Source organism: Equus asinus, chromosome 23 (genome assembly GCF_041296235.1).
Source record: "Equus asinus isolate D_3611 breed Donkey chromosome 23, EquAss-T2T_v2, whole genome shotgun sequence".
Taxonomy (NCBI): Eukaryota; Metazoa; Chordata; class Mammalia; order Perissodactyla; family Equidae; genus Equus; species Equus asinus.
The window spans coordinates 47,052,066-47,069,319 of record NC_091812.1 but is presented as its reverse complement, the minus strand read 5'-3'; the positions used below and the strand labels follow the sequence as shown (position 1 = coordinate 47,069,319).

The 17,254-nt window shown below is 36.8% G+C and overlaps 1 protein-coding gene across 7 annotated transcripts in view; it reads left to right on the top strand.

Annotated features, from left to right (window-relative positions):
- The window catches only part of NFIB (nuclear factor I B), a 226,093-nt gene that overhangs the window by 10,201 nt on the left and 198,638 nt on the right, over positions 1–17,254 (top strand). For all 7 annotated transcript variants that reach the window (XM_070495807.1, XM_070495806.1, XM_014843520.3 and 4 more), the window contains exon 2: positions 4,429–4,960. In XM_070495807.1, the coding sequence (XP_070351908.1) occupies positions 4,429–4,960 (532 nt within the window). The remainder of the gene's footprint in view (positions 1–4,428; positions 4,961–17,254) is intronic.

The following is a 17,254-nucleotide window of genomic DNA, read 5'->3' as shown; positions in this document are numbered from 1 at the left end:
TTACCTTTCATATGACCCATCAACAGGATTTTTTTTCTCTTTCTGGTAAACCACATCCATTTGATATCAATTTTACGTTCTTGAAGCATAGTTCAAATAAAACAAATTGAGGTAAGCTTTTCACTTACAAAGTACTGCATCACTTATTCTTACCTGTAAAGGATTACTTTTCTATATTAATTTATATTTCCAGAATCGGCTTTTTGGAAATAGTACTCCTGATTACATTGCATTTTTGGTTTCCTCTAAATATGTATTGAAAAGTCACTGGCTTTATCTTAATTTGTGTAAGTTAAAAATAATATTACAGCATCGTGACATATGGAGTGTTAGGCGCATATACAGCATAATCATTCAGCTATCACATTAGTATTCAAGGATACATACTTACCAACACTAATTCATGATGACTAATATTCTCTACTATTTTAATAATGTAAATCGAGTTTGATGTATTAAAACTGTTTTGGGGATTTAAGGCCTATGCTAGAGAAGGAATTTTAGCTTTAGACTTCTCACTTAACTAATATGTATGTGACTTTATAGGTAATGTAAGGTGTTGCAAAAGTAAGGGCATATTAATGGTGTTACTTTTATATCAGACCAGGAGTTTAGTTTTGTATTACAAGAGCTGTAGCAAAACATTTTTTAGGATATGTAAATACAAAATAGAGAACCGTTCTTAATTGGTTGAAAACTTTACAAAGTGTCTCAATTGTGGCGATATGTTATCTAGGTTTTAGAAAGAATTTTAATTCAAAAGAAGCTACAGTTAAAGCTGTTATTTAGCAAAATGTTATGTGAAAGTATCAGCACTTCAATATAAATCGTATTTATACATCAGTATAAGTCAGATGTAAAAGGAAAATTAAGAACCATTTTATATGATTTAATATTTGCTTTTTCAAAAAATAATGTGAATCCTTAGTAACATAACTTTCACTTGGTATGATTGCATTGGATTTTTTTCTTTGATTGTCTTTCAAGTTCTTTACGTATATTTTGTAATGGTTTATTGTTATATAGTAATGCTTCAAGAACACCTAGTATTGTATGGGTCTAATTTTCCATCCCTCTCATGGAAACCATTGTTTCTGTGAAGAAAAATATTTCTAGTGGTATTAGGACTGTTAGTTTTACATTTGAAATTTGTAAGCTGGTTATTTATTTTATCAATTTAGTGCAACTAAAGGAAGTTTTAAAACAGAAAGAATTACTGAACATCAGTGTATTTTAATAAAAATTCTGAAAGAGCAAGGTGGCTTATTACCTTAGGATGGAGCCATTAGATCTTAGGTCACATATTCTTGGCTTTTTAAAAAAAATAATAATTTTCATAATTGTTTAAACTGTTATTATGATAATCTGTTAATTAGGACATTTAAATACCTTGATCACTTTTTTGGATGAAGACAGTTACTATGCTCCATATTCATGTCACGCAAAATCATTAAAAATATATTGCAAGTCAGCATTAAAAAGCCATCATACTTCGGAGATGACATTTTAGGCATGTCAATACAGAAACGTATGTGACTTATAGCAAAACTCTGTTTATCGTCTTTTTTTTGAGGATATGTCTCCTTGTCAAGTAAGTGTTTCACTTGAAACGAATCCACATAATAATGAAATCCTGAAAGATATTTGTAAGGCAACTTTGTGGACTGAGAAAGTTTGCTACTTCTACTTATCAATAAGAAAAAAAGTATGTTTTAAAACACTACTTGGCAGCATTGACAACAAACTCAAGGCAACCTTTAAAAACATTATTTTGTGTGCATTTGCTAAGAAATTCCAAATTCAGTCCTCAAATTTGCATTTTGATTGTTTAAAATAATTTATTAAAATTTTGAGATTAATTACATGATAAGTGATTTGAAACTCAAACCAATTTAATCAAAAGTATGTTTGATGTCTTTATAAGAAAATGAAATGTCACTGAACATAGTACTTATAGATGCAAGTGCTTGGGAGTTACTGTATTGCTTAAGATCTGTTAAAATGGCATTTTAAAAAGCATGACAAGGGCAAAATGAGTGAGACAAAGCCCCTCCCCCCATATACTCTTTACATTCTCAAGTTTTTAGTTGATGAGTGTACATATGTATGTTTTTAATCATATCAATAAATCATAGTAAAAGTCAGATTATAGGAAGTGAGTTCCCAGAGCCTAAGTCCACATTTCCTTGAACGGAGTTTCCTTTTGCATATATTTCTAAGGAGGATAAACAAAGTTTTTGTAGTTACAGTGAAAGCTGAAAGCATGGCATCAGAAAGTGTATGGAGATAGGGAGGTCTTATCATGGGCTGTGGTTGCTGTGAGCAGGGCTGCCTTCCCACACAAAGAACAGATTGTGGTTTAACTCTTTCCATGGCCTAGTTTAATGTGCTCGCATAGTAACCGAATTGTTCAAATCTCTGCTGGAAACTACTGATCGGTTTAATGATTTCCTCTATGGCATTTGGTTATGCCTCATGCTGTGATGTAATCATCTACATTCTGTATTGTTACAAAATTTTGATTTATACTTACTCTGCTGTAGGACCGTTTTATGGCAATGTGTTAAAACACTTGATCACTGCATTATTGATTGGATGGGATGTACACCTCTTCCGGATCTGAACTGCAAACTGCTCATGTGCTGCAGTCTTTCGCTTCCAAACTTTGTATTTCATCTTGAAAATGGATTCATAACTACATGGCATTTTTTGGACACCTTTGTTGGAGTGTCATTAGTTGCACTTTCATCATGTCTACCTAATGGGATTCATCAGTCTGCTGGTTAAATAGAATTTGTTCCACATAGTTCAGGGTGACTAGCACGAGGCTGTGACTTGGGATATGATCAGTGAGAGAAAGTTATTTTGTCGTTGGGGTGACAGTAGAGTCAGTGTGACCAGGAAAGTGGCCGCGGTGGAAGTTCTCATTTACTTCAGATCCTGGCTTGTTGCACGCATGCAGGATGCACGCACAGGATGTTAAGCTCTTTCTCTGAACAGTCATAGGCCTGAGCTTATGAGACAGGTTTTACCTATGGCAGGAAGTAATGAAACACTCACTCATTGCTTTGGGAAGAAACTGAAAATAGCTGTAGGTAAAGATTGTCTGCCACTCCTAGCTGCCTCCCTCCCTTAGAAAAGACTTGGATGAAACAGGCAGGAAAAATGCAAGAACCTAAGGTAAATCACTTAATTCAAAAGTCGGCATACTATACGATCTGTACACGTGCAGCTTCACAAGCACACGCATACGTGCACCCACAGTCCTGTCCGAGAATGCATATACGTAGCAAATGAATTGTATTGATTCCACAAAAGCAGTAAGTGACCAGCAGTGCACTCCTGGTGTCACCCTGCCACCGCATGCAGAGACACAAAGAATGTAAAGTTGGTGCCAAGTTGCCATTTTTCATTGTTCACCTCAGATTGATTTTTAAGGGGTTTAGAATAATTGCCATGCTCATGTGATCGGTTAACAAATTAACTGACTCTGTGGGGCTTCAGAGTCTATAGGAGAGCTGCCGGAAGAATATTTGTGTAATTTTTGTTTTCAACTTTAGAAACTTTTATTTAAAAATGCAAGAGTGTGTCTGTGAGAGAGTAGGAGAGTGCGAGTATGAGTGTGTGTGTGTGTGTGTGTGTTGGAGGCTAGTGGTGGTGGTGGAGGGAGAGAATGCACTTTCAAAGTATGGAAACCTTCTGTTCAGGACACTGATACGACAAACTGTGTCCTTTGCCCACTTTCCCTCACTGTATACCGGTTTCTCTAGTTACCACTCTTGGAATGGTGCTGTTTCAGTGTTGGAATGTTGGACGTTTGATAAGAAAATGGATCAAGTTTAATGGCGCATGCTCTTTGTGCCACCAGCAGCCTCTTGCTGAGAGCATGCTCCAAAAGCGGGAACTGTGTGGCATTACACTGAGCATCTATATGCTTTGTGTTTCTGTGCCACAGAGAAGAGAAATGAACTGTGGCATCGCTCCTGCCTTCTGAACAGCTCTGCTCCGATTAAAAAAAAAAAAAAATCTCACTGTGTTCTTTGTAAAATGGTACTGCTTAGTGTTAGTTGGTCAATCAAATATTTAAATATTAAATTAGGTGCCAAGCACCTTGGTGGCTTACGTTTTAAAGAATGCTGGATGCATGTGGGAGTGAGGGGGATGGGGCCAGGGTGGAAATACAAATATAAACCTTATTTTCTTTTTAGGAGGGAGAATCAACCTGTGAATTTTGGTGGAAAAGGGGCAGGTTGCCATACTTTATTTTCTTCTTGTCCGGCTATTTGGATAATTTTAAATAAGAAAAGAATGTTATTTTTATGCATAACTTTTCGTGCTGAATTGGGAAAGGACTATGGTCTTATTTTTTTGAGCCTTTAAAACTATACTAACCATATGTGTCGTCTTTTTCCCCCTCATCTTCCACAGGATGAATTTCACCCATTCATCGAGGCACTACTTCCGCATGTCCGTGCAATCGCCTACACTTGGTTCAACCTGCAGGCTCGGAAACGCAAGTACTTTAAAAAGCACGAGAAGCGAATGTCAAAGGATGAAGAAAGAGCAGTCAAAGATGAGCTTCTCAGCGAAAAGCCTGAAATCAAACAGAAGTGGGCATCCAGGCTCCTGGCCAAACTGCGCAAAGATATCCGCCAGGAGTACCGAGAGGACTTTGTGCTCACCGTGACTGGCAAGAAGCACCCGTGCTGTGTCTTATCCAATCCCGACCAGAAGGGTAAGATTAGGAGAATCGACTGCCTGCGACAGGCAGACAAAGTCTGGCGTCTGGATCTAGTCATGGTGATCCTGTTCAAAGGCATCCCCTTGGAAAGTACCGATGGAGAGCGGCTCATGAAATCCCCACATTGCACAAACCCAGCACTTTGTGTCCAGCCACATCATATCACAGTATCAGTTAAGGAGCTTGATTTGTTTTTGGCATACTACGTGCAGGAGCAAGGTAGGAGCAGATTGTTCTTTCTTCTAGCATGGCAAATACTGCCCACAAACCCCATATACGGAATACCTGGCTTGGGTTAGATGGTCCTCGATGCCCCTAGATCTCCTCCGCCCACTGTGGGTAGAGAGGCATGCCCTCTTCCACTCACATGTCCACTGTCATGTGCAAGCCATGGAAATAGACATGGAGCTTTCATACCTGGATAGGTGTGGATGTTTAAGAATGACTACAAAGAAATGCGTTTTCAAATGTCTTTGAAATAAAATACTTTTTCAAAGACACAGAATAGTCTGAAAAAATACTTTATTACACTTCTCTTTTTGTCCTAGGCTACATTCTTTGCATCTGGTCATCTTTTCCCAATTTGAAAATGTAACTTTATTTATGAATAGTCAAACTGCTCTTTAATAATCTTTGTATTAGCCTCTTTGCTAACGAGGTAGATGAACTTTGTTCACAAATTTCATGCTGTTGCACTGAAAATAGAATTAACATTTCATATTACAAAATGCTGAAGATAGGCAATATCGGAAAGTATATCTTACATAGACCTAGATTTATTTAATTTAAATATTTCTATCAATACCTACTTTTGATGGTGTAATATGCGCTGTAGATTAAATGCAGTATAGTTCTTGTTTAAATAATTTGTTATAATATTTTCTCAGAGTGACTTGGGAACACTTAATGTTGTTAGTTTACTTGAATGTAAATTCATAAAACTTACGGAGGAGAAAAGTCGCTGCTCTCCTTACAGAACAAAAACAGAAAGTGGACTGGTTACACTGGTTTAAAATAAATCTCAAAAAGAATGCAGAAACCGCATACCATACCTATTTGAAAAAAAATACTTGATAAAGAGAGTGGTATAAATGTTGCCTGAATAATTCAAAAATAGGTGATATTTTTGCTCATTATTTTTTGAGGTCATGAAATATGTTTCTTTATTATTTTTATTTTTCTCAATATATTTTCCTTAAATTGGTGAGAATTTCTTTTCTTCAAGTAAATGTGCCAGGATATAGATGTCCTTTTATTAGCAACTGTCCATAGGAAAACATTGTTTTAAAAAACAGCGTACCAAATATGGACTGAAGTTTGATCTGCCACAGATGGTGGGTCATTTCCTAACTTGGCCTGGCGGTAGGGAAAATGGCCTGCAGATAGCCAGGGGGCACACCGTTATCTGATGTTCCTTATATATATGTGGATTTAATACATGGGCATGAACTTAATTATCATACAAAAAAATAAAATCTCAAAATTACTCTTTTGACACAGAAATCTAGGTACTAACTATGTGCTTTTTGTCTTTATATTTCTTTGATATAGTTTTAGAGATATGCCTAAATCTCACATAAAAAATTTTAGTTTGATTTTAAATAATGGTGCTGGACATTATATATTTGGAAATATTACTTTTTGAAAAAAATCAAATATTACTTTTACTATTTCTGTGCATTTAAGAATTAACGTCCAAGTAATGATGGTTTGGGGAAAAATATATTTCACCCTGTGTGTCCTAAAATAAAAGCTCATTAACACATGACACTTAATTTGATTGACAGCTGTCTAGGAGATGACATTTTAAGGTGGGCTGTATATATGTGTCGGATTGACTGTAAATGTGTCGTCACTATGTTGTGAAAGTCAAGGCTGGGGGTAAAGTTTTAGAAAGTGGGTCATGTAAGTTTTTAGTGTAGGGAGGGAAGATTTGCAACCACCCCACCGCTGCTCACATTGTAACTTGCTTGAAGGCCAGTCCTTGAGGTGTGCACGCGTGTATACTCACTCCTGGGGCAGGCAGCCAACTCTTGGTTGATGAACTGACAATAAAGAACATATCCTTTGGATTTATGAAGATAAATTGAAGAAAGAAAAATGCATAAATGCATTCTGCATTGCACCATTGGTCACGATAAGCATAAAGTTTTAAGCAACTCTTTGTAGACGATGTTTTCAGATGAAACGTTGATTTTTGTGGTTGTTTCGAGTCTCTGTAGTAAACACCTTTCATGATTTTACCCTGTGCATCTAATTTGTATCCTCTGCTACCTGCCAGTGATCATCTCTTCTTAAGGTCTGTTGGCTCTTTCTTTGAAAAAGTCACATCAGGATGCTTTTGTGTTTTCCCTTTTTCAAAATTTTTATCTTTTTTTTCTTTTTGGTCAAATGTGGGTTAATTATGTTGTTTTGCAGTGCATTTGATTAAAGATGGCATTTTTAAAAGATAAGTCTGTAGTCAATCAGAGGGCTGCATATCTCCCATCATGACTTTTTATTTCTCCTCTAAGTACACGAAAACCCACTTGTCAGTTTTAGAAATCAGGTACAAAAGTATAGAGAAAAACATGAAAGAAAGAAAGGAAAAATGCAATGTTTGCCACAGAATGAGCAACAAAATTACCTTTCCACCCTTTTTCCCTCTCTCTCCCCACTTCTAAATGACTGGGAGGAAAACATGAGAAAGAACAGAGAGAATGCCAAAGATGGTTGCCACTGGCACCAGGATTGGCACCAGACCCTCTTTGTTTAGCTCAGGATGCCTGTGATTTGTTAGTTGGCATCCGCATTGCAGTGTAGAGTGATGTTACAATATATTGACAATTTCCAGATCTAGAAATGTCAATAGTCCTCTTGGTTATTTATACAAGATCACAAACTGCAACTCTTCTGGAGGATGAAATAAGGACCAACATGTAATAAAGTTCCATTGTTGACCAACTTCCTCTGCTTTTCTTTTTCCCTCTTTCTCTTTTGGTTCAACCCACACTTTTTTTTTTTTTTTCCTTCATACCCAGCAGCTTCATCTTTTTTGAAATGTGGAAAGAGTTACTAGAGCTTTGACACAAGCTATAGTGCTACATCTGCATCTGATATGGTTTGGGGAAAAATTTATGCATTTTGAAATCATTTTTGATATATAGTTCATTAGACTTTTGCATCACATGGCCGCAAGGCAGTATTTTCTGTAAAGCTGAATCTCTTTGTTATTCAGCTTCTTCTATGCATATAGCCCGGTTGACCGCAATTTAGTCCATTTTTCTATTTCTCTATATTAGTAAGGGGTCGTGTTCAATATAGTCGTTTATAAAATTATATAACGCCCCCCACTTTCCCTAAAATATACACATCATTTGGGAGCAACTGCGTTTAAATCCATAAAATCATTTGATGTTATTGATTCGGAGGGCTGCGCTTCGGCTGTTTCGTTGCTACAAGAACCGCCATTTTGTTTGTGAAGTGCCAGGCGAGGGGGAAAAAAAAGGCAGACACTGTGCTTGATGCCAATAATGGTTGCCAGTGGCACCGAGGTTGGCATCAGACCCTCTTTGTCTAGTTGCTGAATGCCTTTGATTCGTTGGTTGGCATCCGCATTGCAGTGGGCACACTGGAAAGTTTTTGACAATCCCTGAATGAAAGCTGCTTGCTTGTTTGCTGCAGCAAACCTTAGCTAATATAAAACCCTTCCTTTTTTTTTTAGGTTTTTTTTTTCTTTTTTAAAGACTGTGACAGATTAAAGGAAAAAATAGCTCTAAAGTGCCCTCCATTTTCCCAAAGATATTAAAGATGTCCAATGATTCTTGGGCAGGTGGTACCTATTCCCCATATTGCCTTTGTTATTACGTTCATGAAAGCAAAGCAAAGCAAAACAAAACAAAACAGAAACCAGGCGAGCCTTGCACAGCACACCTTCCTGGGACGTAAATGTACTCTAGGATGTGGGGCGTGCTATGGGAAGGATGTGGAGGGCCAGCCGATTATAGTGATGTACTATAATGCATTCATTCTGACTGTTGCTTTCAGTTACATCACTGCTTGTTTCTGATGCAGTTTTTAGATCCCTGAATTTCCACACTTCCAAATTTTATAGTAACATGTTGAGAGGAGCTTACTTTTCTTTCTAGTTAGTGATGTGTAAGTGTCAATGCTAAAAAAATGAGAAAACCTTAAAGAGGAAACCTATGTGTTAAGGTCTGAGAGAAATCAGTCGTTCCTGAATTTCTCAATGCTGCAATCAAAGCGTTGCCAGATTCTCAGTGCACAGGGCTGCACACCAGGAAAACCAAGCAAAAGGCAAAAATAATTTTGGTTGAAGTTTCCTAGATAGGTAACATTAATACTAATTTCCAGTTAACCACGATTATCTTGTTAATTAATAAGAAAGATTAGCAGTTCTACCCCAAGGGCTGCGCAGAAGGAGGTCTGGCCTGTGGGAGGCCTTGAGTTGCCACGCTGTGTCCTGTCTGAGGGGGAAAAAAGGCGAAGTGGGGTGGGCTAGGGGGACTGAGCTTTCTTGGAGGCAGGGATGGGTTTTAAAGAGAAGGAGGTCGCAACACACTAAGAAGTTTAAAGATCTCAAGAGATAGTGACTGTTGTCATGAATTTAACAGATTAGAGTTTAAGTCAGCCTAACCGATTTTTGGACTGTACTTTGTACTCTTATTAAACATGTTTTGGAGTGCTAAAGAGGCCAGGAGCCTCGTGGCTCTCATGAAAGAAGAACTTCCTTTAGCCTATGGAACCCTTAAAATTATGATCCATTGTTGGATGGCCACTTTTGTTGTTTTATTGTTAAATGTTCGGATACTTAAAGCACATTTCGAAGTTGTGAAATGTGTGACTTGTTTATGGGGGAAGTTGTAATCATTATTATTGTTTTTGAAATAGAATCCTTCCTGGTTGTCACATATCATTAGTGAGGAAGCAAATACTAAGAATTATTTTCCTCCTTCAGTTACTGACTTTTAGAAGCCTTTTGGGTAACAATTATTTCTTTATGAAAAGCTTAAGTAGATAATTGTTTGCAAGTTGACAGCGTATTTTAACATTTTAATAAACTTCACTTCATTTGCAGAGATTTCTCATTATGGGGAAAGCTAAGCTTTCATAATTTGTTGAAATGAGGCCGCTCTGTAGGATGATTTGGTGTACTGGCACTGTGAAATGCTCAGAGAGCATGAAGTTTGCATGCATGTTTGATTTAGGGGAACACTGTTAAGTTTTCCCATCCAGCATCCTGTCCTTGACTGAACTCATGAACTCTAGTGCACATTTTTTTTGCATTCTGGCTCACACACAATTCACCAGATAAAGAAGGGCTCTTATTGGCATGTCTTGCTCCTAGGCTTAATGAGACCTTTGTGGGAACATATATTGTAAGATAAGATACTTTGCAATTTTCTCACTGATAAGAGGAAAACACAGTCTAAGGGGCCAGAAGTTCGCCCTCTATGCCATGATGTCCGTGCTACATGATAGCTTTGCCAGACAATTCAAGAGTTAAACTCTGAGGCCCCAGTTGTCAGCTGGGAAAGCTTGGCATCTGTGTTCTGATATGGCAGACCAAGCTCTTGCATCGCTGTTAATATGATCTCACTTTTCAAAGGCGAAGGAGAGAGAGAGAGAAAGAAGCTTGTTTGTTACATCAATTATGATTTTCAAATATTTAGAGAAATATATCGTGACCCACTTTCTGGAGGCAGCAAAGGTTGGTAAAATATCCTGCTGAGAACATTAGGCATCTCTCTCCACCTTATGCCCTCCCCCCATATACACAGCATCACACATTTTGTAAGAAAAAATACTCATCCAGATTATGTGTTTGGATTTGCAAATTTATTGCACTATGCCTCCTGTATGGTCAGATAACTCTATATGTAAAAGAACCGAAATAATGTTCATTGTTCAGGAATAATGGTAATTTGGGGGAAGTGTGAGTTGCAGTGGCAGGAGGTAATGGTTGGGGCTCCCAGAGGGTGGCTCTCTGACAGACACAGAGTGTGGACCTGGAGACCTCGAGCTGGGCAGATGCCTCTGCGGAGGCCACCTAGCGCCCCTGTTTTCTAAGTTGGTACATAGGAAGTATATCCACTCATAGATGGAATATAGATTTGGTAGGATTTTTAATTTACTTACTTGTTTTTCCATAAATTTGGAATTTAGGAGGAAACTGCCAAAAGGAAATCCAAGTTTAAATCCTCCATTAACTTTTTCCTTTTAAATTTGGCGCTGTGATTGGAAGCAACAATCCAAGATATCTGGCTTACCAAAGTTTTTCTCATAAACATTCATTATACTCGATTGAACTAAAAACCTAGACCCTGAGCTTAAAAAAACTGTTTTATGACATTCTTGCTCTTGCTGTTTCTGCCAACCAGTTGGAATTTCAGCACCTGAAGAGGGAGGGACCCAATGGGAGACTGAATCAGAACTCTCTGGAATTCTTAAAAGTCAAAATAAGTCAGTCTTCCTTTCTGTCATCTCAGTGGCTTATATGATAACTGACTTTATAATCAAAGGAATAATTATTGCTTTGTTTGAAGCTTAAGGTTGGCAGAGAGTGGAAATAGCATATGAAACATTCATTAAAATAGGGAATTATTAAATATCTGAAAATTGTGGGCAAAGGCCGGGGTGATCCCTGGCTCTGACACTAGCTTTTGGGTGGAAGTTTCTCTTCAGTTTTTGTGACAGAATAGCATTTTCTGGTTTGAAGTCGAGGAAGGGAGAACTTGCAAGTTTTTCAGTGTGTCTGTGCTATGGCAGAGCAAATGATTAGCCAACATAATGTTCAAAGCAAAGTTTTCCAACTTTTTTTTCCTCCATCCTTGTGGAGGAGGAATAATTTTAGAAATCTCAAGGACTAGTGGTTATGCGATCGGAAACTGGAGTTATTACAGCACCATGCCTCAGCGCCAAGCATAGCAAGAGGGGAGCTTCCTCTTAATCATGCTCACTTTTCTGTGGCAACGTGGTATGTTGTCTCTTTTTAAAGTGCATTCTTGGGTCCTTGAACTCTAATTATGTGATGTGGTTAATTTAACTGAATTCAGTTGTTAGGATTTGGCATCGAGAATAAATCACCAAACTGCAGAGAACTTGTGAAAACTAAGTGCGTGTAGTGAGGTGCGAGTCTGCGGGCTTAATTTGTATTAGACTGAATGTTACACGATGTGAGGCTAATGGGACTTGAATGGTTGGGCTTTTTGGTTGTTATATTATTCAGAAAATTAGAAGAAATGGCTACCAATTAACCAGTGTGGTGGAAAGACCTTGAGGCTGAATTGAAGGCCACGCATACCAAAAAAAAAATTCCAAAATTTCATTAAGCAATGTTCTGAGATGGGAATGCAAACTATTCTTGTGCATAAATACATTGTTTATAAGAAGACACTTAGATACACATGTTCTCTCTGTTTATGATGGTAGTTTAAACGGGACAGCACTGATGAATCACAGACAAATTAAAGAACTCTGAATAAGGACTATATAATTGAAAATATGGGGTGACGGATGAAGTAATTTTACTAGCGGAGAGTTGCCTGGAGGTTGTATATTTTCAGAATCTTATTTTAAGGCGGTTCAGAGCATGTAGTAAGCGATGGATGAGGCACAAATCAGTTGAAAATGGGATTTGTTTAAACAAGTGCAAAAAAGAAAAGCATTGCATTTGAAAAAAAACTTCATTAAATATATGCAGTTTTAAAATTCTGGTTAGCTTCAACTCCATTTCTCAAAATAGAAAATTTAGTAAATAGTATTCAGTTGAATGCTAAAATACAGACAATCTCCCAGAAAACTACACAAAAGCATTTAACAAGATCAGTTAATATTGTGACACTAATATATATTCTGATGCTGAATGAAGCTGAAGATACTTTTTTAAACTTGATTTTTCAAAACTCACATTGAAAAAAAATACCTGGAGATGTGTCTTGCTATTAACAGGGAATGGTAGAACTTAGGACAAAAATAGAATCATGAACACAGATGTTAAGAAAGCTCTTTGAAATAGGATGTATTCTGTAATTCATGTGAGTAGGGATTACATTTATGTTTATATTAATAACAGGAGTATGTCAATATGAAGTCTATACCCCTCTATTAGTGAATTCTAAAGTGTGAAAAGTGTTCCTGCTTAGGACAACTTGTATTTTATTATTCTGACATCTGCAGTTTCTGGATGGATTACCTTAAATTTGCTATGCTATGTTAAAAGCCTTGTTTTATGAGGTCGGTCTCAGCTTCTGGCCTTGGTGTCAGGAACCCTGCTACGTGATGCAACTTGCCTTGTTAGGTTTAATTGACCAAAGCTGATGTGTTAAAACAATTCATTTGTGCTGTAACTTATGCCCTGGCTAAGTTGCTACCTGAATCCTTTGACCTTGACTTGTCTGGGTCATGAAATGGCTGCAAGCTGTTTGACCTTTCTATTGTGTAGTAATGTCACTGTTTCCTCTTATTCTTTTATGGTAATAGCTGACAAAAAGCCCCAGCCCTGACTTTACACCCCAGTGGATTCAAGGCGTCCCTCTGCAGTAGCTATGTCTTCTGTTTGACATGGTCTGGCTGTAGAAGTGACTTTCTTTTGTTTGCTGACAGTGATGGGGACAAATTTGCAGCCCTCCTGGTTACAGGACGTGGGGGATAGAATTCTGGTATTTGGAGGGCTTTGCATTTCTTTTGCTTAGATTTTCGGTTGCCGTGTTTTATGATGATGAATGTCACAATTTCCTTTTCCCTCCTCTTCTGAGGTTGATTTTTCAGCTTTTTATATTTATGATTTCCTTAATAATTACTTTTCAACATTTTCAGCTGTTACAATAAAAAATATTTTATTGTCATTATATAGGGTAGAAGTGGTAAATTTAGTTATGCTTTTGGTTACCAATGTGTAAGTCCTAAAATGACTGCCTTTTAAACTTCACTCTATAAATCCTTGTCCAGTACTGGAAAAAGCTGTATAGTAAACATGTAGGATAAAAACAAAATTTTTTAAAAATGAGAGTAATGTGGTAACTTTATATATTCCATCTTATAACTTACAGTTTTAGGGGGAGCCTATTCTTTGTGACTTAAGTAGCTAAATTTCATGACATAGTAGTGAACCATTAGTAAATTTGAAGTTTTTACTTCTGTGGGGACTTTTGCCGGCATGTGAAATTAAATATTTATTTTACTGAATATAAAAATTATTTTTTCCATTCTTTATGAAGCCCTAATATGCAAAAATAGAAAATTTTACCTCTGTTCTTCTCTTCTGAAGCACTGAAATAATTTTATTTTTAAAATATTGGAAATGCCTTCTAAAATGTTAAAACACAGCTATTTTTATCCTACCAAATTTTTCTTTGCCAACTATGACATTGTAGTTCATGATTTTTCCTATATTTGCCAGATTAAATATTTGAAATCCAAGCTGTTACATTTTATTTTTAAATTATTAGAGGAAAAAAGGAAGTTTAAGTTAGAATGTGCATTTCCTTACTTGCATGCCACGTACTGTTTATACATGTGTGTGGATACACTGACAGATGAGAGACAATGTGGTACAGGCGCTAGAACCTGGAAAAAAGCACGAGATTTTTCTATTCTGATTTTGAAAGTATCTGAAATGGCAGGTGAGAGGGTTTTCCTTTTTTTTTTGTTCTTTTTTTTGGTTGTTGTCTTAAACTATTTTTTTCCCAGGAATGTTCATAAGATCAAGGAATTAAATGCTTTTCAGTATTAATTATGTTGATAATCCAGCATCGTAGGGGTCCAAGGAAAAAGGATCAATGAAATGCACTGAATCTGATTTTAGTCAGCAGCCTCAGTTTCTCTCTCCTCTTTTATGAAAATCAGTCTAGACTAGGAAACCTCTCTCTTGCCCTTCCTGTCACTCACTGGCGCCCTCAGTGGTAGAGCCAACATAGAGTCAGGTTTGGATGTGGTTGGTGGGCTAATGGGTCACGTGCAGTGGGACTGTGGAACAAGTGCAGCAACCAGCCCCTGACGATTGAAAAAATATCTACAACTACTTCCAGAAGTCTGCCTCAGTTCCTCCATTGAAAGAATTTAAAACATACCTCAGCTATTGTGTTAAAGACGTTAAGTTTCTGGACCATGGGTAATTGGTGGGTGCTGGTGTATATGTGTGTTGCAGAGAGTTGAAGAGAAGTGAAGTTAGAGGAAAAAAAGAGAGAGGTAGATCTTCTAGGAGTTATTTAAGAAGGATAGTTCATTCACAGATTGAGGAGTTGATAACATGCTATTTAACGTATTCTGCCATCCTTTGAATTTTGACTCGCTTTCGGAGTTGAGCAGGTCTCCCTTCCTCTTGCCTTTTTAGTTTTTGTAGAGCGTGGAAAGTAAGTGCCTGAATCTGACGTTTTGCATTCTAGTCTTGGTTCTGCCCTTTATTAGCTTTGTGACCTTGGCTAAGTCACTTAAGCTCCATGTGCTTTGTAAAAATGGGAATTAAAATGCCTACTTCACAGGGCTATTTTAGGATTACATGAAATAATTCATGTAAGTAAAAGCCATGATGTTAATAGTATCCATTATTACTCTGTATGAAGAAATAGAGCATAATGTAGACTTTCAGAGAAACTACCCAACAGTGAAAAGAAGATGTCTTTGGGTGTTGAAGCAAGAGGTCCTCAATGAGTTTTTATGTATCTCAGGTGATAAGACGTTCCAAAGAGAAATGAAGGTCCTGATCACAGTAATGTGTATAGATATTTGTTAGTAAAACCTCTAAATGCAGGCACATGAAGTTAGCTAGTTGTATATAGTTTTAAAATCTATTTAAATTAGAGTTACTGTACAGTTTTAGTAATCCTTTATATCATATTTACCAGAGAATTGATTGCTTGATCAATCTAGGAGTATTTGAGAGGAAGGAGTAAAATAATTTTATTAGTGGCTCTCTGAGTAAATAACTCAGCTTTTGTGTTGAATAAAGGGTATCCTAGCAAGTGCTTGTAATTCATTGGACTCCAGTAAAAGCATACGATTTTTATTTACAAAAAAAATAAATTGCCAGCATTTGAGAGAACTACACTTATGTTTTAGATTTGGTTGGACAGAAGTGCTGATGATGTGGCTAGACTGGATCGTTCTTGAAGAAGAGCAAGCTGCTAGTTTTTAGACTCTAGGGCTGAAAGTGTCTTATTTAAAAATGGCCCCTAGTTGGGTCAAAACTCAAAATGTTTAATTAGTTACATGAATTGTTTTGACTTTATTGCCATTGAACTCTTCTCCTTTAACTCAGTCTTTCCCATTCGTCCTTTTTATGGTATTAAGAAAATTAATGAAATAATCCCTAGAGGAAAAAAGTTAATATTTCTGAAAGTGATTTCACTTTTACTAAGAACAACTGGAAGCCAAATGCAAAGTGGTTAAAACATTTACTTCTTCCCAAACTAGATTTGGACTTAGTGTTTGACTTTAGTGGCTCTGATTGGTCGGATCTGTGTGGTCATGATGCCTCTGTTGTGGCCAGATCTTGGGCATCTGGTCGTGGTGCTTGTTGTCCATGACCAGTGGGTTGCTTCCCTCGCTCACTTTGCACAGCAGCTTTGGAAAATGGATAAATTAGCCCATTTCCATAATCTCTACTAAGGAAACACCTTAAATCATATGTTACGTTAGTGCAGGACAAAAAGAATCATATTCTTGTATGAAGCATTTTATAATAATACCTAGGGGTTCTGGCCAGGAGTTAATAGGAAAAGTTATCTCACTGTTTGTTCATCAGTTAAAGGGTAACTAGGGTGTGCAGAAAGCAGAATCAGAACATTGATTAGCTTGTTTAGATTCTGGCATGTAATTTTTTAATAATCTGTGTCATGCCTTTTCGAGAACATACCTGGTATTTAGTTGCTATTCTGTTTGTGGGACACACAAAATCGAGACGCGTGCATTTTAGTACATGAAACAGAGTGTATCCAAAATTTTTTTTATGTATGTGAACTGGATTGCTGTTGGCAGAAGGATTCCGTATTTTGTCTTTCTAATACTTTTGAAAAAGCTTTGTTTGCACTTATGATTTAAAGTTGATGTTGGCTTAAAATGGAAATGCATACGTGGTTCTTAAATATTGCTTGCCTTTCATAGCCTTGTGGAGATGAGGCTAACATATTTCTTTAAATTTCCGGATGGTAAAGCATTAATATTTTTGGATAAGACTTATAGTTATCATGTAACAATATCTGTTCTATTTACGGTCTCCAAATAAGGGAAAAGCTGCTTATAGTAATATGAGGATCACTGGTCTTAGAATAATTAAATAGACTTGTTATACTACATTAATCCCTTTTGGAACATTTGGAATGACTTCTTAGTACTAACAAACACAGCATTAGGGCCTACAATTAATCTACTTTTTGTATCCAACATTTGTATAATATAAAACATGTGTATAGAGAAACATATTTCAGTTTTAAGATGAGTTCATAGGAGGGCAAAATGAAATTATATTGGACTGTTAAGCAATATGAATGTGATTCCAAGTACTGATAAAATATG